Source organism: Sceloporus undulatus, chromosome 1, assembly GCF_019175285.1.
Source record: "Sceloporus undulatus isolate JIND9_A2432 ecotype Alabama chromosome 1, SceUnd_v1.1, whole genome shotgun sequence".
Classification (NCBI taxonomy): domain Eukaryota; kingdom Metazoa; phylum Chordata; class Lepidosauria; order Squamata; family Phrynosomatidae; genus Sceloporus; species Sceloporus undulatus.
In genome coordinates this window covers 351,853,146-351,880,292 of record NC_056522.1, presented here as the reverse complement: position 1 = coordinate 351,880,292, position 27,147 = coordinate 351,853,146, and the positions used below count along the sequence as shown (strand labels likewise).

The 27,147-nt window shown below is 40.0% G+C and overlaps 1 protein-coding gene across 1 annotated transcript in view; it reads left to right on the top strand.

Moving 5' to 3' along the window:
• The window catches only part of CCDC88C (coiled-coil domain containing 88C), a 142,064-nt gene extending 115,469 nt beyond the window's left edge, over window positions 1–26,595 (top strand). Inside the window, 13 exon segments of the mRNA XM_042460573.1 lie at window positions 93–370; window positions 2,688–2,831; window positions 4,528–4,714; window positions 6,228–6,373; window positions 9,972–10,061; window positions 12,695–12,933; window positions 17,132–17,304; window positions 17,434–17,590; window positions 19,352–19,531; window positions 19,973–20,038; window positions 20,248–20,316; window positions 21,071–21,372; window positions 24,111–26,595. Of these exon segments, the coding sequence (XP_042316507.1) occupies window positions 93–370; window positions 2,688–2,831; window positions 4,528–4,714; window positions 6,228–6,373; window positions 9,972–10,061; window positions 12,695–12,933; window positions 17,132–17,304; window positions 17,434–17,590; window positions 19,352–19,531; window positions 19,973–20,038; window positions 20,248–20,316; window positions 21,071–21,372; window positions 24,111–25,139 (3,060 nt within the window). The 3' untranslated portion in view covers window positions 25,140–26,595.
• Window positions 26,596–27,147: the final 552 nt, after the last annotated feature.

Below are 27,147 nucleotides of genomic sequence, written 5' to 3'. Positions count from 1 at the left end.
ACACAACAATCTTTATCTATAGAGTTTATAGCATTCACTTCACTTTATAGCTGTGTGCCAATATATCCTTTTGATTTTCTGCGAAACTTTAGGTAGAGAATTCTACCTTAAATTCTCAGAGTGCCTCCTTGATGGCTCAGAACACTCTGCTCCAAAACCAGCAGCTGGCTAAAGAGAACGAATATGACAACCTACTGAAGCAGAAAGAGCAGCTCAAAGCAGAGTATGAATCCCTCCTTCAAGACCATGAGCACCTGGCCTCTTTGCACGAGAGGCAGTCAACAGAATATGAAATGCTGATAAAACAGCACAGCTGCCTAAAAACATTGCATAAAAATCTTGACCAGGAACACAAAGATCTGGGAGAAAGGTAGGGCTTCCTTCCCAGTCTTTTAAAATAATACTTAGGTCTAAGCTAGTCTGGTAATTTGTTAAATTGCAGAGTATAAATTCTTATAATAATATAAATATAGTTATCATATTTCTGTTTCTCTAATATGTGGTAAGGTTTTTTAAAAAAATCTAATGCCTTGGAAATTGGTGGTATATTTGACTTTGGCTTATGCATGATAGGCAGTGGATCTTGAAAGTGAAGCAGGGTCGGCTCTGGTTAGTATTTGAATGGGAGACTGCCAACAGGTACCAGGTGCTGTAACTGTATTACAGAGGAAGGAACTGTCAAAATTTCATCTGAGTTTTTTCTTGTGTAAGAAAACCCCATAAAATCCATGCGGTCTGCATAAGGTGACTTGAAGGTACACATATATACAGGGCCTATTTTGTAATGAATTTAAAATATAATGCCAATATTAGTGACAGTAATTGTTTGATTACGTTATTATATGTTACAATATATTATACTGTATATTAAATTGTATATTACAATATATTATTGTAATGATGTACTGATATGTTTTTTGAGATACATCAGAGCCCTATTATCCATGGGCTTGCCATCCGTGGATATAAGCATCCATGCACAGCAAACCCTGCTGTCACCAATGGCCATGCATGCACGTGACCATGCTAATGGCCATGCATATGTCATGTTGGCATTAGAGACAACAGGACTTGGGGTTGTGTGTTTTTTCATATCTATGGGGAGTGGTGGTTCTGGAACGGATCCCCCGTAGATCCCAAGTTCCAGTTGTACTGTTCCTGTGCTGTGAGACACTTTGGGCACATTGCATGGGTAAAGGTGGTGATGGTAGTTTGAATAAAGAATTACAATTTAGATACCCGTACAACCTAAAATAAGCACAGAGCTAGCACTAGTCTCCATCACAGAGGGTGTTCCTTCAGAAATTGATTGTTGTTGCTATCACTCTTGTCGTGTACCTTTAAGTCATTTCTGACTGATTGTGATCCTAAGGCGAACCTATGATCAGGTTTTCATTGCAAGATTTTTTTCAGAGAGAATTTGCAATTGCTGTCCTCCGAAACTGAGAAAGTGGATTCTGCCCAAGATCATCCAGTGGGTTTCCATGGGCAAGTGGGGATTTGAATCTAAGTCTCCTGGAATCCTGATCCAGCACTCAAGCCACTATGCAATGCTGATTCTTAAGATTTCTTTGGGGGTGTATGTGTGTCATTGTCTCCCTTTTAGGCTGAAATAGTGTGCCCTAAGTCACCCAGTAAATTTCCATGGTCAAGTGGAAATGTGGATAAGGAAGTGGGGATTTCATGGCTAAGTGAAGGTGGACCTCCTGTCCTTGGCCCTAATTCAGCCTATGGAAGGTTCAGATCCGGCCCAGAATGACCAGTCCCTCCATCCCCCTCCCCAAACTAACTGGTCTTAGCTGGTGTTTCAAAGACCACCTGAGAGCCTGCCCACCATTCCCCATTTTCTATCCCCTAATAGGGGCCCAGAATCATTTAACTAATAGAAACCCAGGAAGCTTATAATAAGCTATCTTGGTTAAGGCAGTTATCGTGATAAAACTATGAAAATAAAAATAAATCTGTTTTCAATGACTGAATGCACATCAAAGTACTAAATTTAGAAGGCCAGTTTAAAGAGAGATGCTTCAACATGTTCTCTAAAAACAGAAAAGGTGGGAAGTCAGTCATAACCCTGAAATGGGTGGAAGATTGCAGAGGGTTGAGGGAGCCACAGTGTCTCCCTATGTAACCTTGGTGGGCTGTGTCTCCACACTCTATCCCCCACATCTGAGTTTTTTGCTTTTTGTTTTAATACTTTTTCTTTGAAAAGATATATGTGTGAGAGACCAACAGGACCATGTTTCTCTCCTCCCCAAAAATAGTTTACCTCCTGGTTGAACAGGCCTTTCCTGACCCTGCAAGGGCCTAGGGAGGTCAAAAACATGGCAAAAGTTTCCCTCCCAAAAATACATGGTTTTGGTGAAAATAAATTGCAGAACTAAAATTTTGGAGTGCTGGGATCCCTTGAGAGCCTCAAAGTGGCAGGAGTGGGGAGAGGGTCCATGTGGCCTGTGGTTGGCACTGAGTCCATCCATATTCTCATGCAAATGAATTCCACTGTTTTTGAAGGAAAAATTAAGAGCCTTCTGTTCCTATTGATCTGAATAGGAGAAATTAAAGCATGTGCTTAGAAATGCTTAATTTCAGCTGGATTTCATTGCATTTATAGTAAACCATTGCAGTTGTTTGATACAAAAACAAAATCTTAAAACTTTATAGCATCATTTCTTGTTCCTTTATTTCAGATATAACAGCTTGGTACAACACAAAGCCAAACTGGAAGAACTGGAGATGGTTTTACAAGCAGAAAAAGATGTTCTACAGCAGGAGAAGAGAGCAAGCTGTGTAGTGACAGCAGAGAACCAGAAGCTGAGAGAAGAAGTAGAAAGGTACCCATACTTGGAAATGATCTCAGTCCCTTCGTGACAGTGTGGTTCATCTAATGACACTCTTGGGAATGGTTCCAAAAAGCTGACCATCTTTTTTACATAAGGGATGGGCACCCATGGCGAAGCCAGAGGCCAATTTTTGCCACCCCACCTGTGGAACCCCAAAGTAGTTTACCAAAGCCCCCAGACCTACTTAGAAATTGTCTGTGAGTTTTGATCCCTCCTCAACTTTCCAAATGGTTACAAGCCTCCCACTTACTTTAAAAATTTCTTGGTTCCCCCTTCCCCTCAAATCAGCCAACAGTCAGGCTAAAGCTGCTGTATTTTTCAATAGCTTTGAGCCATGGGGGATTAACTGTTGTCTGGTGTTTTGTTTTTTGAGGATGTCTTGGAGCTTTTGAGGGCTAAAAGAACACTAGCGTTTCATTCTCCGTGTCCTTGGTTGTATATGGCTTGGAAGCAGCACTGTCACAGCCTTATTCCTCTGTCCTACAGGATGTTTCTCTCCCTTTATTCTTTCCATTGTTTTGACACTATCAATGTATTACACCCATCTAGAGAAGATCATTCATAAATTTTTGTTAAGTCGAAGGCTTTCATAATTTTCATATTTTTGATACACATGTCACTATGACACATTTATTTTTGCATGGATACTAACACTTATTCTTCACTGTGGATGTGTTGCCATAGGGTATGCAGTTCCTAGATTGGTGATCTGTATGGAATGTAGATGTGTCAGTGCAGATGTTTCTGGGTTTATATTGTTGTTCAGCATAAGTACAGTCTTTGTATATATGTGCACAGATTATTTATTTATACACAGGTAGTGTTGTCCACATATAATATTCAGTACATGTATGCTGTACGCAGATTGATGACTTGCACCAAGGTACAGTTATTAGCATGTAATGGAATGCACATGTGTTCATTCAGGAGTTTCTGGGTTTACATTGCTTTTCCATTTTCCATTTTGTCTTACTGTAGTAGTAGAAATAGGGCATTTGGGGGTCTTTCTAAAAATAGTTTTTATTCTTAAAAATGTAACCATTTATTCATAAAATAGTGCTGCAGCCCTACCTACATTGAGATATATTCTGCAGGAGCTGTATAAGATTGCACTCTCCAGAAAAGTTATTTGTTCTTTAAAATTATAAATATAAATAGTTGGACTGTACAACAACATTCAGGAATGCTAGAAGGTTTATAGAAACTTCCATTAAGAAGTCAGGGGATTTTTAAGGATTAAAACACTACTGGAATGATGTTATACAGGGGTAGGCATAATAACATTTACTGTGCTAAATGAAGTCATATATAGTTAGATTCTTGCCTTTGGACAACAAATATTACTCTTGCAGCACATGCACAGACACAAACACATATACTGAAGCCATAGGAACATGTAATTCTTCTCAAATATTTTAGTATTAGCAAATGTTACATGGGACTTTTTTGTTGTTAATAACTAAAATATCTGCCTCTTTGTTTAACTCTGCTGATAATAGTATTAAATCTTATTTTTGTGTTTCCTCCAAAAAAAAAAAAGGGTGTGTCTATGTGTTTTTTAAAAAAACAAAGGCCAAGATTTAGCTACTATAATTGTTGCAGGCTGAAATCCTACAAGCCCAGCTTAACTTTCCTTTTGGTGATGCAACAGCAGAAGCAGTGAGGTATTTCATTTTCTTCATTCTAGGGTGAATTTCTTACACAACAAGCTCAAGACAGAATATGAAGGACTTCATAGCCACACTAAGGAGTTGAAAACTTCCTTGAATAACTCACAGTTGGAACTGAATCGTTGGCAAGCTCGCTATGATGAACTGAAGGAACAGCATCAAGCCATGGACATTTCCTTGACCAAAATGGACAACCACTGTGAGGTGAGATCTGTGCAGGTGGTTATTTGTAAATTCAGGAGGACTTCATCATCCAAAAACTTCACTGGGCATAATTTAATAAGATTTTCTTTCTCTTAAACACCTGTTTATTCAGGGGCAAACCTGAAGTATTGGGAGACAGCTTTAAAGCAGCGTAGAAATGGAAAGCTGCACTCTTCTTCATTTGCCCCATCCAACCCCAACCCAAGCCACTTATTTTAACTCTTATATCTCCTGGGAAGGCTAATTCAGCACCCAGTGTTCTCAGAGCTTCCCCACTCTATGCTAGAGAACTTCATCCAAGTTGGTCCATGCCACCTATCATGTCTAGTTTAATTCTGATTTGATTTCAGCTGGACATCATGCTGTTTGCACTACTTAAACCCTGATTGCAGTGGGTATGACCTGGAGTCAGTAATGGGCTGGATGAGGGAAAACAAACTCAGTCTGAATCCAGAGAAAACGGAAGTACTGGTGATAGGTTCCCCAGGCCCAGGGAAGGAAATTTATCCGCCTGTCCTGAATGGGGTCACACTTCCCCTGAAGGACAAAGTTTGCAACTTAGGAGTACTTCTGGACTCGTCCCTGCAGCTGACATCTCAGGTAGATGTGACGGTCAGAAGTGCTTGCTATCAGCTTCGGTTGATACGCCAGCTGCGACCCTACCTGGGCCAAAGGGACCTTGAAACCGTGGTACATGCTCTGGTAACCTCTCACTTAGATTTCTGTAATGCGCTCTACATGGGGCTACCCTTGTACCAAGCTCGGAAGCTACAGTTAGTACAAAATATGGCAGCCAGACTGGTCACCGGGGCATCTAGGTTTGACCATATAACACCCATTCTGAAAAATCTTCACTGGCTGCCCATTCGCTTCCGAGCACAATACAAGGCGTTGGTTATTACCTATAAAGCCCTATATGGCTTGGGCCCAAGTTACTTGAGGGACCGCATCTCCCCACACAATCCGCCCCGAACACTCAGAACATCCGGGAAGAATCTGTTGGAGATTCCATCTTCCAAATATGTCTCCACATTCCAGATGGCCTTTTCAGTGGCGGCCCCGCGGATTTGGAACAGTCTCCCCGAGGAGCTCCGTCTCATGACCCCCCTAGAAACATTTAAAAAGAGGCTTAAAAGCTTTCTTTTTTGCCAAGCCCCCCCCCCCCCGAGGAATGAAGTTGAGCGCTCTTGATGCCATCGATTCTCTGCCTTACCCTATGAATGATTGTTTTTGTATAATTGTATTACTTGTTTTTATCTATTTTTATGAGATGTTTGTAATAGTTTTATAGTCTGTAAACTGTTTTGATCTAGGGAAAATGGTATACAAATAAAATTTATTATTATATTATTATTATTATTTGTCAATGGGGTTGGCATTCAGTAGACAAATAGCCAGTCTAGTGCAGAGCTGGTGCATGGCTTGGTGCCTTCTGTTGGCTTGTCAGATCGTGGTAGTGGCACATTGGGAAGTGGAGACCAATAAATTCACCTGCAGCATGTCTGTTGAATAGCTGCTTGCTCGACTGAAAGGAAATCTGGAGGAAGAGAATCACCATCTCCTAAGTCAGATCCAGATGCTGAGTCAGCAGAACCAAATGTTATTGGAGCAGAACATGGAAAACAAGGAACAGTACCATGAAGAACAGAAGCAGTACATGTAAGAGAAATCTTTTCTTTACTTGTTTATTTTGTTATCAGTGAGATGATTAATTGAATCACAGGGTTGGGAAAAGTAGTCAAAAAGCAGTTCATAAGGCTTCTGGCAAACTATTTGATTGCTTTCAACAACTAAAGCTTATAGGGCATTATGTAGATTCAGTCTAATGATACAAAAGATATGATGATAGGTGCAAGCTACTTGAGGGTGAAGGGACTATTATCCATGTTATTGGCTCCCTGAAGGGGCCTTTTCCCAAAAGTAAATAATCTGAGAATTGACTTCCTCATCACTTCTTACTGGGAAGAAAACTGTCCCTCAAAGGGCATAAAGAGGGTAAAAAAATGTGGAGAAATTGCCCTCCATCTGTTGGGGGAATTTGGGGACAAAATGCTTTTTTGAAGGTTCCCTGGCAAGCCAGTGCAGCCCTCCAAAAGGGGTGGAGAAAGTGTGACTAGTGTGGCCCCGTTTTTCTTTTCTTGGGGTCCCCCTAAAGCCCCCAGGCACCTTTCTTTAAATAAATTCTGATTTTCTTTTTGCCTTTTTTAAAACTCCACACAAAATTTAAAATATTGCAAACCACACTTCTTTGCCACATACAAAACACTGGCTTTAAATGAAAGTGGAATGTCACATTGTGTGTACTGGTGCTGGATTGGAAAATGGCCCCTGCCCCACCCCCATTTCCGATCCCTGCTGGACATCTGCAACACGTGTAAACTCTCTAGGAAAGGGACAATAGGTGCATAGGCCCAGAAAAATAGTGTTGAGAATTCAGTGCAAACCTGGAGCTTTAGGTCTGAAAATTCAATAATGTTAACAGTTAGAAATTGGGTGGCAGGGCAAGGAGATCACTCCCTAGCATAAACTCTAGTGTTTGGATTTATTTAATTTGATAAGTTACTGTTAATTACCTCATTGATCAAAACATTAATATTGGACCAGTCCATGGGATTTATAGAATTTGTTATGAAGGATATCACTTAGGGGAGTACATTTTGTTACTGCTTTCTTCCAAAGATCTCATTTTGTCCTTTGAAAGTTGCTTGGAAGTTCTTTCTACATGGACTACAAAACCCGTAATCAGGTGGTTTCTTGGAAATGGTGAGAGTCCTGAATGTCTGGAAACTATCAAGTTGAGAAAGCTGTCCCAAATCATGGAATCGCATCTCCCAAGCTCTTCAGTTCAGTTTGTCACTCACCTTCATCTCTCCTTTCTTTCCACTCCCACCAACATGTACACTTTATTCACTTCCAGATACATTGTTAAATGTTGTTTAAATTGCTTTAATTTTTACATCACCACAGGAGCCCTTGTGATACCATAGATAGATAGATAGATAGATAGATAAGGGGTGCTTTCTTTTAGTTAAAGGACACTGATCCACTGCAAGTACCATAATAAGTGGAAACCTACACAAATCATGAATTTAATGATTCAGGAATGGAGCATTCTTAATGTGACATTTTTTAGTCTCTGAGCAGGATACCTATCTCAGACGGCTGATTCATTGCAACTATATACAATGTTGTGCACAATAAGTCTCAAATTGTGAAGATTCTTGTCAGTCCAGGATTCTTCTTATGAGGATTTCTTGACACCTGGAAAATATGTTATTGATCAATTTTGGAATATTTTTGAATACTCTTGCCATGTCTTCTCTGATTTATATAACTAAAGGAGAAAGAGGAAAAGATGGGTGTATAGGTAAGCAAAATACAAAATAGGAAGGATGAGGGAAAGAGAGTGGGGAAAGCCAAATGACAAAGATTTGAGGGATGGATTTGAGGAAAACATTTCACCTAATTATTCAGGAACCTAACACTGTGTGGTTAATACCCCAAAGAACTGCAAAGGAGTTCATTGCAGTTCACCACAGTGATATTGTATAATGAGTATATATAAACATATTACAGTGGGGGCGCGACATATGCGGATTTCAGCATACACTGAAAGCCATAGCAGAAAAGCCTCTCGCATGCTCCAGAAGAAGTAATGGGGTGCATGCCCATGCCACTGCACCGTGGGCACAAGCCCCGTTACTTCTAATGGGGCTTGAGCACATGCGGATCTCCCCTTAACCCAAGGGGAACCAGAGCGAATCCCCCATGTAAGGGGAGGGCCCACTGTATGCACAATAGAAATCAATCTAGAATATAGTCAGCAGGAGAGAGAAATAACTGAACAGAGTTGCAGTGCACCCTCACCTCCTAGAAAACACTGCAAAAACCTTTCTTTCATATGCACTTATGGGAGCAGCTGCCATTCAGGTCTGTGAGGCCCCCATGCCTAAAAGGACATTCTGAAAGGCTGAAATAAAATTATGTAATAATTGTATTCTATACTATAATATAGAAACCTTCAAGGGCATAATCAACAGAGTCAGAGGTTACTGAATAACAGCACAATGTACCCACACACTCACGAGAAAGTCCACTTTCCTTTCATACAGGCTGATGGGGAACATTCTGAAAGACTATGGCTGCTTGAGGGCCCTGGTCTCCTACTGAGGAAGCAAATCACTCCCTCCCACCCCATTCTCTTCCAAAGCCATAGCTTTGAGCAAAAGGCAGAGATGTGTTTGTTTAAATTATTCATTCCTGCAATAACAATGGCAATAGCAATAACATGTGCATTTCTGTACTGCTTATCAGTGCACGTAAGCAACTCCCTAAGCGGTTTACAATGTGTAAACTAATTGCCCCCAACAAGCTGGGTACTGATTTAATCACGGAGGAATGCCAGGCTGAGTCAACCCTGGAGCCCCTGGCTGATAGCGAACTCACAACCATGCAACTGTGAGTGAGTGGCTGCAGTACTGGCATTTAACCACTGTGCCACCTCAGCTCATTTTCTTCTTCTTTTTCATTATTTCTTCTTCTTTCCCATTCTTAGTTGTTTGTCTGCTCCACAAGCTCAAATTTCTGGCCTGGGTTCTAGAGTTTTCTCTCTTCCCCTTCCCCCTCACTCTTGTTTTACCCCCCAAAAGTAATAACAATGAAGGCATATGAGACATTTCCTCCAATTCTAACAGTTCTAAAGTAGCAGGCCTTTCCGTTTTACTGAATGTGATGGAGAGAGAGTCACCCACACTTTCTAACATCCTGGTTCACTAATGCATATTTTAAATTAAACTTCAGCATTAATTTGTGAATCTAGAAAGTTGAATGAACTCACCAGAAAATGGTGAATTAATAACTAAAGGAGTTAACTGAGAAGTTAATTCCAAGCTCTGGTTGGACACGACATTTCATGGAGCTGCTGATGATTTCATCAATCTGAATGGATAGTTCTTAGAAACAACATTGCAGTGAAACAAGCATTGGTATTTGTATTTCCTCCCTTTTTATCTGCGTATTAAACTAGCTTGGTATTTGTCCTAGCAATCAAAACTTCTAAATAGCTTAATCATGTTGTTAATTACATTTTCTGTGTGATGGATGCTACTTCAGAGGAGTTTTTCATTGCATCAGATGTTTCCTTCACGGATACTGACTTTTGTTCTGGAAAATTGTGAGAGTTTGAGAGATTTAGTTGCTCAAATTTGAGCAAATAGCATGCTTTAAATAATTTTTCCTCTTCTTTGGCTGTCAACAGTGATAAACTAAATGCCTTAAGGAGACACAAAGAAAAACTGGAGGAGAAAATAATGGATCAGTATAAGTTTTATGATCCAGCTCCTAAAAAGTAAGTTTTGCAACCTAGAATTACACAGGTACAAGCCAGTTGTGTGCAGAACATCCTTTATCTGTGTGGAAATAAATTGTATACAATCACCTTGTAAATAGAAAGGTTGTAATTGACTGTATTCTCTTTATCAAATAGATGAAACTTTATTGAAGCTCAAGAAATAAGCCAAAATATGAACAAGCCATGTTTTATACGTACTTATTTTCTGCTTTTGAGCAACTGAACAAAACAGGAGTTTCTTCTTTAGCTAGTTTCCTGTTTCATACAAATCAGGAAACTATTATTAATGCCTTTGGACCAGCCAAGACATATTGTGGTATGTTCCAGGGATATTAATAATAATTTCCCAGTGTGTATGAAAAGGAAAATTACAGTTCAAGGATGAGGAATATGTGGCCTTCCAAATGTTGCACTGTACCTTTCATCAGCCCTAACAGCAAAACTGTGGTGAAGGAGAATGCAAGGTATAAACATCCAAACACTCTTCCTCTCCTTCCCATAGACAATGGAAATTTCCTGGTTTGTATGCCAGGGCACATCTGGAAGGCTACATATTTCCCATCCTTGAACTGCCTCTTAGCCTGGCACACATCAGCCCTAACAGGACAGGATGATGGAGGAGCATGCAAGTTATATTCCAGAAACATCCAAACACTCTTCCTCTTATTCCTATAGACAATGGAAGCTTTCCTGGTTTGTATACCAGGTCACATGAAGTAAAGAGTTAAACTATTAGCCTTCTTGATCTGTTTAAAGTCAGACAATCACAGGCTTCAGGTTGTTGGGGGTGGGATTATAGGGGAAATACTGTACAATTAGAGGCTTGTCTATTAAACTGTCACATAAGACTAGTTAAAAATACAGATAGTTACAGGGAGCAAATAAGAATAAGCTAAATATTAAGACAGACAGAGATAGTGCCAGACACAAATCATCATCATCATCGGATGTGAGGGCGATCTGGCTGAGACATCTGTCACCCCATTGATCGCCAGGGTTGACACAAATAGAGATAGGGCTGATGAAGACCAGATAGGAATGTTTGTTTGATGGGAGCTGAAGGTGTGGGAAATGTTCAGGGAACAATGTTACTTTGTTTTTAACAAAAATGTTGCATTGCATATGAAGCCAACATAATGCTAGCGTAATTGTTATTCAGTTTTTTTTCTACATCTCTGTCTGGATAAAGAAATAATGAGGCGACTCAGACATGCATTACCAAATCTAACCCAACAATAAACAGAGCCGGTTGTACAATAGAGTGGTCCCTTTGGGGCCTAAACACCAGATCTAGGGATAGACCTTTGGGGATAAAAGGGCAATGGGGAACCCAAAGGCTGGAACTATGGGGCTCTGGGGATCTGTCACCTCACATAATCATGAGAACCATGCTGCAGAGCTGGGATAAGAGCTAATGGCCGGGACAGACTGCTGAGAAACGGTGGCCTACCGGTGCCTGTTTTTTTTTTTCTGCAGGGACGGCACAGCCCCCAAACAGCATGCCGTCACTGTTGAGCAAAAAGAACCCGGTATTTCCAGGGTTTTTTGACAGCGCTGCAGTGACGTCGCATGTGTGCCATTGGCGCACTTGTGACGTAAGCAACATGCAGCGCTTACATCACAATGGCGGCGCCAATATACATGGGACGCCGCCAATGTAATGACACCAGTACATATGTTAAGGACCATGCGGTTGCCAAGCAGTCCCTAACCCTAGTATCGGAGCTGGTATGCTTATTGGCGGTGTGTACTGCGCCATAGTTAACAAATCTGAAGCTAAAAAAAAGTTATACACCCACTTCATATGGAGTCCACAAGAACTTATGTAAGAGCTAATCTTTTTTCTGAGTCTGAAAGGTACTATAGGATGCCTTGATATCTGTTTATGCTGAAAGAGACTACCATAGCTATGTCTTTGACATTTGAAGCTTATTATGAAGCACAGCAGTAAGCAGAGAAGATGTTAACTTGTAAGGAAATTGGTTGTGCCCTATCATAACCTGCCAACTTTCTCCCAGAGGAATTTTAATAAAATTAGTGAAATCACTGCCATTCTGGATGCCTTCATTCTGATTATAATGCAGAACTAAACAAAATTTATATTTTATGTATTTCAAGGATTTATATCCTACCTTTCTCCCACAATCCAAAACTAAAGACCATGGCTGAATGAGGAATCAAACACTGGTCTTAAGAGCAATAGTCCAACAATCAAACCATTACATCATGCTGCCTCTCTTTATAACCACATCTTTGTTATCGCAAGGCTTTTCTGGACCTTTTGGCAATATTAGATACATGACCTTTGTCTTCCACAATTCACAATTCATCCCAACTTCTTCTCCATCATAAAACTCCCAAATTATTTACCTGCATTAACACTTTCCCAGTTTTTAGTACTACTTGCTGGTGAAAAACAAGAATATGTAGGAAAGCATTTACTACTATTCTATTTTAACTGTTGGTTTTATGTGTTTTCTTTTAAAATGTGTTTTGTGTTTTCATATGCTGTACCCTGCCTCAAGCCTTGAGAAGAAGCAAGAAAGAAATATATTCTTGTTGCTGTTGTTGTTTGTACTTTAAACAAAACTATTGCTGATTTTTCCCTCTGTAAAATTTACCAACATCAGGAAAAACCACTGGATAGGAGCTAAAGCCTTGGTTAAACTTATAAAACCAAAGAAAGAGGCTACGAGAGAGAGATTGAAATCTTCAGCAGAAAGCCCTCCATGGCAGTCAGAAAGCGCAGAGACAGCAGGATCACCACCTCCTACACAGCTTCCCAAACAGCAAGAGAGTTTGGAGAACACCTCTATAGAGTCCACTTCCTTGGAAGATAAAGAACCTAACAGTGGACCTGTCAACAAAGGTAAGTGGTGCTGCACTGAATGGCTAATTAGTCAAAGTAGACGTTTCCTGTTAGATTATGCTAGAATACTTTGCTGGAGCTGTGTTCCAGTCAAAATTAAGCATGCCAAAATGCCACCAAAGTCATGGGGAAAAAATGAGAGCTAGCCATATTCTTTTTTTTTAACAAGTCTTTTTTGAAGGAGAGAACAGTTAACAGAGTCTGAAGGACTTTGAAAAGGGCATAGAATCGATCCCATATAATCTTACTATAGCATTCCTCAGAGGGCCTTTCTAGCCTTGGGGCCTCAGCATGCCACTCTGTCTGGAGTTTGCCCTGAAAAAAAGTGTTAATGTATTGTTGCCATGTGCCTTCAGGTCATTTCCAACTTATAGTGACCCTAAAACAAAACTGTCACAGGATTTTCTGCGGGAGGACTGAGTCACCCAACAAGTTTCCATGGCTGAGTTGGGAATCACATCCTAGTCTCCAAAGTTATAGCCCAATGCTCAAACCACTACACCACATTTGTTCTCTGTTCAGGTATATAATTTGCATTTTAAAAAAAAATACAATACTTTTAAGCTGCCAAACTGATACCGGGTTAAAATACTTCTGATTAGCCATCTTTCAGGGCATTAAGGTGTATCAGTGAAGCTCATCTCTGAATTCCATATGTTCAAAAATAAAGACCATTCTCCGAAAGGAAGAAGGCTTTTGCTGTGAAGCACCTTCTTCCCAATCTCAGAGAGGCATAGTCTTTCTTTGTGGGAAAGTGTAATTGAGAAATTACTGCATACCCCACAGTCAAGAACGGGACTGGCCTTTCCATGAGATGGGGTAAACCTCTTGATTCAGGCAGTGAATTGTACACCTCCCCAGACACCACTCCCCAAGAGGCACGTAAACACTGCTCTGGAGCTGCAGACAGTCACAGGCTGAAGTCCCTTCCTCAGGGGATATGGTGGCAATTTTGTCATGTTTATGTTTGCTGCCACCAAACTGTGTTAAGCCCATGGGGGCTTTTCTAGACAGTGGGTAATTTCTAATAATTTCTTGTTATGAAAAAAACTAGAAACTGTTGTTTGGAAACAAACAAACAAACAATTCCAGGGGATATTATTGCAAAAAAAATTCCTAGACACATAAGAGGGTAGATTTTGAGCATTTTTTTAAAAAGATACTAATTCCTGCTCTGCATTACACAAATTTGTCTCTAACCATAAATTTACAGCGCTTTATAAATAAAGGTTAATAATAATAATGATGATAATAATAACCATAGACAAAATGAATATGCTAGATCTTTAAGTGTCTTAGATTTCTTCTTTATTATAAACTTCCTTTGGCACCAATATGACAAAAAGCTGGTCTATACATTATTACATTAATGCATTAATTCCTGGACTGTTTAATAATGATGTTGGAAAAACACCAAAATCAAGATCCAGCCCATGCAGATGAAAACCAGCCAGGGTCGGGGGGGGGGGATTTCCCAGCAGACAATGGATCATTAATTAAATAGACACCCTGCCATTGAACAACAGACCAACACAGAGATTAACATGTAAATCACTTCCTCTCAACCAAGGGTCACACAGCATATATATACCCCACTCACTCCCATGCCAGCATTCTCTGAAGATGCCAGCCACAGATGCTGGCAAAACATCAGGAACAAACTCTTCCAGGACACAGCCACATAGCCTGAAAATCCAACAGAAAACTAATGATGATGTTGCCATATATTCTAGTACAGTGGGCCCTTGTTATCCACTGGAATTTGGTTCCAGGAACCACCATGGATAACAAAATTTGTGGATGCTCAAGTTCTATTAAATACAGTGTCATAGCAGAATGGTGTCCCTCATATAAAATGGCAAAATCAAGGTTTGCTATTTGGAGTGTATACTTTTTTATAATATTTTCAAGCCGTAGATGCTTGAATCCATAGATAAAAAAAATCAGTGGATAAGGAGGGGCGACTGTATATATGGTTCTACATATTCGTGAAATTCTATCTTTTAGATACTACTTGTATCAATTTTTTGAATATTATTATATTTTGCCTAATAATACCTGTTTCTCTATGAGTTGATGAAAATTGTTTACTTTATGGGAACTTTCCGCAAAGAAAATGAATGTTAGGTTCATCTAGAAAATTATATAATTTTCTCTTTCTGCAGTTTGGTGTTTTCTCATCTAAGTTGGTAACAGCAGAGGGAGCAAGTGGAAAAGAAACAATAGTACAAATTCAGAATTTTAATTCAAGGAAATGTTGTAAATGAAGCTGGATACATAATCTCTTTCAAGCAACTTGATATTGATAATGTGGTGGTTCCTATGTCATAATCATCTCTCTCTCTCAAATATTTGGGGCAGGATATACTGAAATAAAGCAAGTAATCAATTTTTAGAGGTAAAAGGAACTTGCAGAAAGTTTTAAATAATTACATTTATTCGAAGGCAAAAATAAAATTGGCATGTATAGTAAAACATCTGTGAATACGCTCCACAAGTGGGGCAATCCTGTGATTTCAGTGAGCTCCAACCCTGGAGCCTCTGACAGATCCACAGCCTTGTTGGCATGAGCCTAGCATGGTAAAAGACAGGGTCTCCTGCAGTTTCTGCTTTCCCCTACCTTCCTTGGGACCTTTAAAGCAATGGAGGAAATTTCTTCTATATCAACTCAAAATATCAAAGAAATTTACACGATCTGTGTTTCAGTAATGAGCAGGAACAAAGACAAATGGTTAGGACCCAAATACCAGCATGTTTTAGATTAAAGCTTGGACTTACACTAACAGATCTTTAGAGGAGGCATTTCAACACTTTTAGAATTGAGAGGAGTTATGGAAAACCTTGAAAATCACCAAATGCTGTATCAAGATGGAAGAGATGTATCCACCTAGGGCAGTGGTGGCGAACCTATGGCACGCGTGCCAAAGGTGGCACTCAGAGCCCTCTCTGTGGGCACACCACTATCATCCCAACACAGAGTTCACTAGAGTTTGTCACTAGAAATCCAGAGGGACGTGGCACTTTGCGATATATAAATGGGTTTTGAGTTTCAGTTTAGGCACTCAGTCTCTAAAAGGTTCTCCATCACTGACCTAGGGAGACCTAGAGGGCTGAATTGGCCTCATTGCCTGAGGTTTCTCCCTCTTTGTTATAGTTCATCAGCCAATTTGGGGAGAGGGTGCCTTGGGCTCTGGAGAGCTGTGGATTTACAACCTCACCCAACACATTCCCTACACCATTCCCACTATACATCTTAGAACTGCCTCACAACTTATATAATTCTGTGAAGAATCTGGTATGAAACCATCATGTAGATCTTCATGTGTGACCCTACAACAACCAGTTTTCCTTTGCACATACTAGTTATGTATTCATGTTAAGAAGTTGCTTCCCACCAGTACTGTCTTTGATGTTTTGTTTGTACTTTTGTATTGATATGTTTTTATTATTTGATTTGTAAACTACCCTGGTAACTGATTTGAAAGTACACAAATTCCTAAAAAGAAAAAAATTGTGTACATGACACATGGAAATGGCCATGTTAAGATGCCACAATAAACTAGTATTCTGGAGAATCTTGGCTTATTGTTTCTGAACAGCATTCACATGCATGATCCTTGGTTGCTCCTGCAAACAAAGACCTATGCAAACAAGGCTCTAAGGTGTATTTTCATGGCTAAAGCAGGAGCTCTGGCTTGTCTCTTCCAACAAGACAGTGACATAAATCAAAACCAGGGTGTGGTTTATGGCTCTGTCTTTCTTGTGGAAAAACTACCCACAATCTCCAATCTGCACCAAAATACTTCCGTATGAAACATTACACACAATCTAAATATCCCCATCATAGAGGAAGGTCATATTAGGTCACAACAATCTATTTTTCAAGAAAATTGTGTTTGTATTGTGAAAAATATTAAAGTAATGAAAAACAAGCATATCTGAAACTAGAATTATATGAAATGTTGCTTTTATTTCCTACAATCCCTTGATAAAGAATTGTACATGAACTTACAGTGTCTGCTTTCATTGTACACACTAAAGGTTGATGCTGTGCTTTATTCTTATTCTAATCCCTTAACTAATTTAGTAGTTGCTGTAGAAAATTACCCCTTTTTATGTTTAGATGTTTGAAATGCATTTTAGTTATTTCTGTTACCTTTTTTTCTTCTTTTCGGGATCTCTGGGTGATAACAATTAGCTGCTCAACGCAAAAAGATTGCCTTTTTGAGAAGCACCAGCAAGCCCAAAGAAAAGTCTCCTAAGTCTCCATCGAATCATCCATCTGTCTCTAATCGCCTCTGGTTCTGGTCGTCTTCTGACATCCCATCCTCTTCTAATGAACCACTTTCTTTCTTGGAAACGGGGGATTCCTAACACCTCTCTTCTCATTTATTTTATGCTTTTCTATTTTGTTTTGTTTTTAAATTGGGCCTTAACCTGTCTACACACAAACCCATAGATACTCATCATATTACAGACATGAACTAAATCCAAAACCAGATCAAGTCAACACGAACTACATTTCTCCCCACCCTTAAGATGAAAGATTTTTTATTGTGTAATCAGGATAATTTCATCATTGCAAGTACACTGAATGAGACCCATGACATACTGTGCCCATATATGTTTACAGTATTGGTGATGGTGCACATCTTAAGTAAGTGAACTTGCTGTGTGCTTCAGTAATGTTTTGCAGTTGCTGGTGTGCCTCATGTCCTGTCCAAATGTAAAAACAAGCTTTTGCTGCTATGTTGCAGGCAATGCATCCTCTTAATAATATTTGCATGTTCTGTACAATGTTCTGTATAAAGGAGTTCTTATATCCAGCTGAGACTTTGCAGGACACTCTCTTCCCAAGATGCCATTTGACTGTGTTCTGATAATGTTGCAATGTAGGCATGAAGATACAGGACACATACTCCCTATAATAGTTTGACATCTTAATCCACATATCATTTGATTGATAGTCTATTTGCCTCACTTTTGGAAAATGCCATCTTGAGTAATGTTATGACAAGGTGCAGTATTCTGATTTCAGCAGTGAACAAGTGCCATCACAGTTGTGCTGTGAGCAAACACCTTTCCATCTATGCTTAGCAGTGTTAGAACTACTTTGCATTTCAAAAGACGGCCATCCTTTAACATGTGCCTAACAAGCAGTGTTATTAAACTGCCTTTGCTGTTTCTTTCCTTTCCTTCCCCGGTTGAGGATATTAATATGTATACTACATATTATTATTATAGCATAGAATAGGTAGTGTTTTTTCTTGGACTGAACAGCAAACTGAAAGTTTGGCTTGCAAGCTTAAATAGTGAATGGGTTTGGCTTGGATGTTTCCACAAGTTTTTAGAATGTGGGACACGTTAGATAAGGTCCAGCATAGTTTCCTGCCCAGGTGATGCTATTTTGCCTTTGTACAATATCCTAATTATTCTCCCATTGCACCATACACTCACATGGAGGTAATTTTGGATAAGCAGCACAACATCCTGACTCTCTTTTCAGACTTTCTTTAATATACTTTGTAATTAATCTGTCTTCAGTACTAATCTGTTCACTCTGTTGTCTACAGTAGCCATTTGTTACTTGTGCCACATTCTATTTATTTTTCAGTGATTTAGTGCCTTTGCCCATGAAGAATTGCTCTAAAAACAAAGAAACAAAAAACAACAGTTGAAATGTGAAAGCTTGCTTCTCATCAAAGCTCATGTTGAAATATTGAATTTGCATATTTCTTCCAATTTTTCCTTTGGGAGCCTTAAGGCTTCCAAGACCCTGAATTATTTAATGAATTCTCCCTTATTACTATGGCAAATAATTTGTGCAATTAATGATTCAGGTACCAGATTCAATTTATAAGTGAAAATCTCATCTTAAGTGATACCATGTTAAAAACATGCTTTCAAATTAAACAGTATTTAGTACAAACCATCGTATTTGTTTAGCATCACATTTTATTTGACCTTTATGATTAAATTCAAGGAAGTAGCAATTGTACAATCTGATCCTTCAGTATGGTTTATTCTAAAATAAAATGGGCATAGGCTAGAGTCTCAAAAGCATTTATGTCGCTTTCCTAACCCCATTATTTCTGTATGTTTCTTCCTCTTTCATAATAATATGTAGTAAAAATGTTCTTTCTTGTCCTGTCCCTCATTAGCTTCCTATTGCATAGTTGTCTAGTTGCAAAATTGGAAGCAAACATATACTCTCTCTCTCTCTCTCTCTCTCTCTCTCTCTCTCTCTCTGGTGCTAACCTTTAAAGAAACAGTTTGTGTAGTAATGCATCTTATGTTTGATTGTAATGTGCCTGCTTGCTGCATTTATAAGATAATGGAACACTCTGAACTTAGCTTTGGGGTAGTTTATTGTCTTTTTCCCTTTGTTTTCCTGTCTTTTACCACTCAACATCAATAGATTCAAAACAGAAGAGGATTTCTCATTATGGAGGCAGCAACGACCACATCGAAAACACAGCAGAATCTACTATCAAACAGTGCCATGTGGAGCCAAGTTCCAGGACTTATTCTGCATCAGCCACTTACCTGGCTGTTTCAGCTTCTACTCCCACATCTAGACTACAAAACAGACCCAAAGGTGTGTAGCACATCTAACCTCATGGAGACTACTTTTTCAATAGAATCTAGTGTCCATCTTAAGGGGTAGAGAAAGTTTCACCTTAAGACTGCTGTGGCCTTTGCAAAACCATTTTAGACTGCTGGGTTTTGTTTTTGTTTTTGAGAAATAGTTTCCAATTTTTTAAAATTTCTAACACCCTCCACAGTGGAGGGGCTAATTTTCCAGTATCCTTCCCGGTCCAAAAAAAGCCTCCCCTGGGGATAAAATCATGGCAGAACCCACCCATTCCCATCTGACAGCAATGCAGGAGGCATTTTGAGGTGTTCGTTTTTGTTGTTGTTTAGAAAAACCTTTAAAAGAATTTAAAAATTCAAGACTCCAGGCAGCTTTCTGAGGTGTGCTGGTTTTACCTATCTGTATTGACAGTTGTCTTCTAAAATCTTACGTTCTTCTATCTAGGCTATAGTTCGGATGGTAATCTGTGTGAAAACTTCCCTGAGGGAGAGCTTTCAAACAAGCAACACAGTAAGTGAATTACTCTTTTTTCATTCTTGCTTTTTATCATCTTATATTTGGTTGCTTTGGAATAGAAGAAGTGGGGATACCCTATTCTGAAAATGTTTCTGTTCTCCAATGACTTTATTCAAGAGTTTTGGTTTTTTCTTATTTCATCCAGTTTAGAAGGCAGACTCCTCTTAGATTGTTTAATGCCCATGTCTCTTTTTAACCCCTAGAATCCAGACCCAACAGTTTAGAGAATAGTGAAAATTTATCCACTGGAAGCTCGTCTCTAAATTTGAAAGGTAAGATCATAATTATCTGTTATCCTGTAATTTGGCATATGCACTTAAATATTGCTCTGGACATCTGTTACATTGTTTGCTGTGGCTTCAAGTCATTTCTGATTTAGGATTGCCATATCATGAGGTTTTCTCAGCAAGATTTGTTCAGAGGGGGATTATCAGTAGCCCCATACAGACAGGCCAAAATAAAGCTGCTTTGGGTCACTTTGGAGGTATGCTGTTTAAATGATACATGCGTCCTAAGACTCCGGAAGCCACACCAAAGCCACGATCCAGTCCTAAGGACTGGAGCACAGCTTTAGTGCAGCTTCTGGCCTCTTAGCATGCATGCATCATGTAAACAGCATACCTCCAAAGTGACCTGAAGCAGCTTTATTTTGGCCTGTCTATATGGGGCCATTGTTTTTCTCTGAGGCTGAGAGGGTGCGACTTGCCCAAGGTCATCCAGTGAGTTACCAAGGCCAAGTGAGGATTTGAACCCTGTTCTCACAGACTTCTAATCCAGTGCTCAAACCACTACACCATAGTAGGTCACCAACATCTGTTAGACTAAATCTTAATCCTACTGGGCAAGGCATATATTGTGTCTTGTTCTTTATCACACAAAGGATACGTTTTATTTTAAATTACCAATTGTCCATCTGACCAGAGTGTCCCTTGATCTCTAGGGAAGATACTTCATTAGTTCTTAAGAAAACCTTCTTCACAAAATAAAAAGTGAGTAACTTTGATATTTATAAATCTTCTGATGCAGGATCTTTTGACTGTGGTCGTGGCAGATCAGAGAGTCTCAGCAGTGAAGATATGGTACTGAGTAAAGACACACCAGGGTCATCCAGAGACGGCCTATTCTGTCCCATTTCCTCAGCTATTGTGGGCTCAAATACTAAGCACAATGTCTCCCATAGCAGGAACAGCTTCTTGTCATATGGTATACCTCAGAAAAGTAACCAAGCCCAGACACATTCTGTTAGGCACCGATCCGCCTCTCCAGGGAGTGAGATGGTAACCCTGGAAGAATTCCTTGAAGAAAGCAACAGGCTGTCTCCACCAAATGTAAGCAAAGTATCCAGAATACAAGTTTCTGCCTATGAGGAGAGAAATAATAATAATAAAAAAGTATCAATGCAAGAGCTTATTGATCATGTGCACTTGGATCCAGTGGCAGAATTCTTGCTGCTCAATATTAATTGAAATTAAAGCATTAATTATATTAGAGTACCCTATGGATGGAAAGAATAGTGGGATGTAAAAGAGTTCCTGAGTGTCAGAAACCTCAATGAGGAGAATATTGAAGCTCCTTTTTTGGTTTGTTCTCCTTGAGTTTTTCAATAGAAGGATTGCTACTACTCCCATAGTCCAGACTCATATTTTTGCCCCCCCCCCCCAACCTATAGCCAGGTAGCAACTGGGGGAGGATGAGGGGCAACTGAGGATCATTGACAATTATGTTCTGATAGCAGGGGCATGACAACAGTGTCGTCCTCCAAGACCTTCAGAGGCCACCTGTGAATGCCTACATTGTTGTGCACCAATTGTCACAAGAGTCATTGACAATCCTCACTTGTGGACAGGGAGGAGTGAGCAAAGATTGTCAAGGGCTAGTAATTTGTGATCTTTGGTGGACTTTCTCCCAACCTTCCACTACATGGAGAGAGCAGGAAGTTAGGGAGAAAGCTGAATGAGTACCATAAACAGTTATATCTATCAATAGTCCTCATTCATCCCCATCCCCACATGCCACCCCATGTGGGTAGAAGCCAACCTGGGTGTTTCAATGGCTATAGCTATCACCAATCCTTGGTCAGCTCCCTCCTGCCAGCCAGACCAAATTGCAGGGTGTGGGAAGCCAAATGAGCATTGTCAACAGCTATAGCTTACCCTCTGACCAGTTACTACATGTCCATCCCCCAAGGATGCAAGGAGCAGGTGAGTTGGAAAGGAGGCTCTCTTCACTTGTGAGAATTGCCTCCAAAAACTGCTCAGCTTTCAAAGATGTTCCCACAAAAAGGAAGAAAATTGATTAAATTATTGATTTTCCTATGCCCTGGTGGCACAGTAGTTGAACGCCAGTGCTACAGTCACTCACTCACTCACAGTTGCAAAGTTGTGAGTTCAATACCAGCCAGAGGCTCCATGGTCGACTTAGCTTGGCATCTTTCCAAGGTTGCTAAAATCAGTACCCAGCAAGTGCTTAAGTGCACTAATAGAAATGTACTTGTTATTGTTATTGCCATTGTTATTGCAGGAATGAATAATTTAAACAAACACATCTCTGTCTTTTGCTCAACTTGATATTTGAGTTTCCAAAGAATTCCATTTATTTTCCCTTCCAGAGTCTGGTAATGAGTGGCATAATATATGTTAAATTGTCAGTAGTACAGTCGTATGATTAGGAACAAATCTTTGGGTTTCCTTGAGTTATTTGGGTTTCCATCCTATCAAGCTGATGTTTGCATTAGGCTGCAACCCCCATAAAATGAGAAGCTCTTCACTGTAAAATGAGAGCTGAGCTACCAGGATCCTACCTACAAAGATACAACATTGTTTTATTATTTTCATAGCATGATTTTTAAAAATATTTATTGAAAGTGCATTAGTGACTGGAAAGAGCATAGACCCTCTTCCTGCTTCCAGGGAGCATTTGTTTTCCTTTTGCTTCTTGGTCTGTTTGTTTGTATTTCCTGTGACTATTAGCTGGTTTAATTGACTTCCAACATCTGTCTTCTCCCTCCTAAGAGATGGGTGGAGTTTTCTCCATACGACTGTGTAAAGCTGTGTATGTGTTTGTGCCTTCAAGTTGCCTGTCGACCTACAAGGATCTCATGGGTTTTTCTTAGGCAAAGAGTAGGTTTTGCCAGTTCCTTCCTCTGAAATTTAACATACAGCAGCAGTGTAAAGCTACTGAAGGAAAAACAACAACAAATTCAATAATCTTGCTAACCCCAATTGCAACTTAAGAATATTGAACACGTTACCCAAGATTTATTTGCATGCATGTTCATTTAAGGTGGAAGTCTGATTCATGCTTTACTGACTGCTCATCTCCCCATAAATAATTTAATCATATACAGAGGTCAACAACATACTAAGGGTCAGGCAGCAATCTCCTTATGTACAGCATATATCTCAGTAGTAAAGCCAGTGTTTGTATTTTGCACCAATAACACTTAAAACAGGTGAGAAGATGCTATCAGAATTCTTGTGCCCATAGAAAAATTATTGCCGCCAAAAGACACTGCTTTGGACTGGGTTTTACTCAAGGCAACCCAAAAAATGGGAGGGCAGCTTCCAAGGATTGTGTAAGCAGGGGGCGGTGGGGCGTGTATCCACTTGAAATTAAATTCACCCATGATTTTCAATAGAAACACACCTATTGTAACTGCACATTACTTTGACTTCTAGTGAATAATTTTGCTCATGAAGACACAAGTTTTGACAGCCCACTGAAACTGTTAGATTTTTATATTCGCTTTCAGTCCGTCCTTGTATCTGTGGAGGTTCAATTCCAGATCCACTCCAGATGGCAAATTCCTTAGGATCTCTAGTCCTGTTTTCCTCAATGATGGCGCAGCGTGCTCACCACCATGTTGATGTGGCTGCATGCATGCATCACCATTGAGGAGAACAAGGCAGGGCCATCTGCAGATGCTCCAATATGTTGATGCCAAAAAAGAAAGATTTTTAAGAGCTGCATTTGTGTGTGACCATGTACTAATAGTGATTTCATTAACTTCACATGCCATGAATGTGATTAAGCCCTTCTTTTCTTCTTTCTTTCTTTCCTTCCTTAGGAGACATCCAGTAAAGATGACTTGCTAAGTGACTATTTTAAAAAAGCAAATGAGTCCCCATCTGTTGGAAATCAGTTTTCTCAAGAATATAGGAAGGAGGCAACCAAGACACCTACCAGCTATGTCACTCCAACCATTAAGATGCCCAGCACTGATGAAGATGGAAGGCCAGCTAGGCCTGGACACTGTGTCAAACCAAACTTTAGGCCAACAGAAGCAGAGCTTTTGGCAAACTCCATAGCCTCCCACAAGCTTCCTCATGCACCTCACAGTCAAGCCAACAGGGCTGCCAGGCAAGTGCCACAGCCTCAGCAGTGCAGTGCCACAAGCAGACAAAGTACATCTCTCAACCGTACATTCAGCTTGGCTTCTGCAGACCTCCTCAGAGCCTCTGGCCCAGAGGTTTACAGACGCTATGACAGCCTGCCAAAGCCTGCAACGGCAGATATCCAAATGGGCAAGGACTTAGACAGCCACACCCCTCAAGTCCCTTTAGCTGCTGTCTCTCAGGTCTCTTTGAGAGAGAGGCCACAGTCTGCAAAGGTGGTGGGTTCTTTGCAAAATGTTGACTCTCGATGTCGACAGCTTGATGTTAGACGCCTCTCTTTAGCACCTCCAAAAGATGATAGGGCACTCTTGTTCCCTCCGTTTTCTTACTCTCCCACCAGTTCTAAGGATGATCTGAATTCTCAGCCACAGGAAAGAGCCGTAGTAGGTTTGGAACCCCACTGTCCTCCTCCACAATACGCAACTTCTAAAATCAAATCCAAATCAGCATTGCGGTCTGGGGAAGTGGCCACAGTGACTCCTGTCAGAGTTGTCTCCAGCAGTACAGAGGGGAGCAATCTCCAAGGGCCAGGGCAAAGTGACACCTCCTTTGTTAAAGCCCAGAGCCGATCTCCAGAAAATAACATTCCAGCAGGGGCCACTGAGGAAGCAAACAGAGGAGTGAGCTGCAAGAACCCTCCAGCCTCACCTGACACTCAAGGTGATCAGCAGACTGTCTGGTATGAATATGGCTGTGTGTGATGCTTTCTCCTCGTCTGCTGAAGTTGTATATATGTGCTTCACTACTGAAAATGGGAAGTGATCTAAACACAGAGCCCACCTGTTTGTTTTCTTACCTGTCCTCTGGTTGCTTACCATACACCTGAAAGATTGAATTGCCAAACATGGCTGCTTTGTGCCAGGAAGACCACATGAACAGCCTAAACATGTTTTTTTTCTTGCCCTCTTGCAGGCCCAGGAATTAAGCTGAACTCTTGAACACTCACCATTGTATTTCCTTCCAGTCCTGCCATTCTTTATTAACATGAAAACTGTGCATATGTATGTGTGTTGCCTACTGAGTTCAAGCCTTCTTGAAACACTACTCAGTACAGCAAATATTTTGCTTACTTTAAAATATCATATTCCTTTTACTTATCTGCAGGCTTCTCCTTGGGTCTGCTTAAGGCACCTGCTGCTCCGCTGCAGGTTGTCTCAAGCATAAAGCAGGCCTGGACAGCCATATGCCCTTCCAGATGTTAAGACTGCAGCTCCCATCAGCACTAACCAGTGCATCTTGTAGTAATGGATGATGAGAGTTAGAGCCTAGCAACATCTGGAGGGCAGCATATTTCCTGTTCCTGACATAAAGATTTCTGCTTTAGCCCCTCATTGTGGCTACCATCAGAGGCCTGTTAAGTATCCTTGCTTTCCTTTTCTTTTGCTGCACCCACACTGGTGTAGTAGAGGTGCTGCCTTTTTATATATGCTTGATGTTTTCCTGTGATACACTGGAACTACCCTTACTGTAGCTAAGGTCTCTTTTAAATGATGACTCTTCATGCACTATACTGGTGTGTTTACTACTGTGTACATAAAATTACATTAAATGTGGTTCTGTTTTGTGAGCCAAGAAAACACCATCATTCTGCTCACTTCCTAATGTAGAAAGTTGCATGTGAACCGTTGCTATGTAACCTAAATGATACACAACAAATTATTTTGATGGTCTTCATGGCTGCTGCAATCCTCACACTACTTTGTCCAACTGAAATGTGTCTCACTATAGAGTTGAGGATATCAGTCCTAGCTTTCTGATTCAGTTGGTTTGACATGTGTAGAAACCAAAATGCATTTATATGCACATAAAAGGAAAAACCTTTTTTATTGAATCATATTTATGCCCAATGAAGTCTTTTTTACACTTTATGGGTTTAACTGACTCTACATGCATACATATATATGTATTGTGTGTATGTATGTTTCTATGTTTTTGCTTGTAAAGAGGCTTTTTCTTTGTGACAGATTAACAGAATTTGAAGTCTTCCTGATTTGATGATTTATTTCACTGAGACACCACACAGTCTGTAACTATTGTAACTAGTGATGTGTGTTTGTTGTGTCTGCATGGGCAAGTGTGCATGAATGAATGAGATAGTGTGTAGGAATCACATTGTGAAAAGAGCAAAATGATCTTTAATAAAGCCTTTTTAAAATACACAGTTCTGACAGTTTGGCCCATGTCTCAGAAATACTACATGCATTGACATTGCCCTCTCCCGAAAAGCTGACACAATCAAAAAGCTTCACATCTTTTGCCATTTCATCCCTTCATACCTGTTTTAAACTCACAAGAATAAAGTACCACTTCCCTATAACATTCAACCTTAATTCCCTCATGTTAAGATTTGTAGGAATGTGTCAATCTGGTTTCCATATCCTTCTCAGACAGAATCCACCTAAATTTGTACTAGGTATTTCTCCCCAGCCATGTTTATAATACAGTGGTTATGGAGGCAAAAGGCTGTAACTGTGTGTAGTATTTTAGTGATTCTTTTTTAACCAGCACTCATATTTTGAGGTTTTTGTTGATTTTAGTAATTTAACTATTTATTGTTCTAGAATAATCCCAGGCAGGGCTCTTCTTATAAGCCCAAGGATGACTGAGAAAGGGAGAGGATGACAGGGCACAGGTAATTCACAATGTCCAAATGCAGAACAGTTTGTTAACTGTGCTGAACTTCTAAGATGTTCACAGTGGTATTTTTGC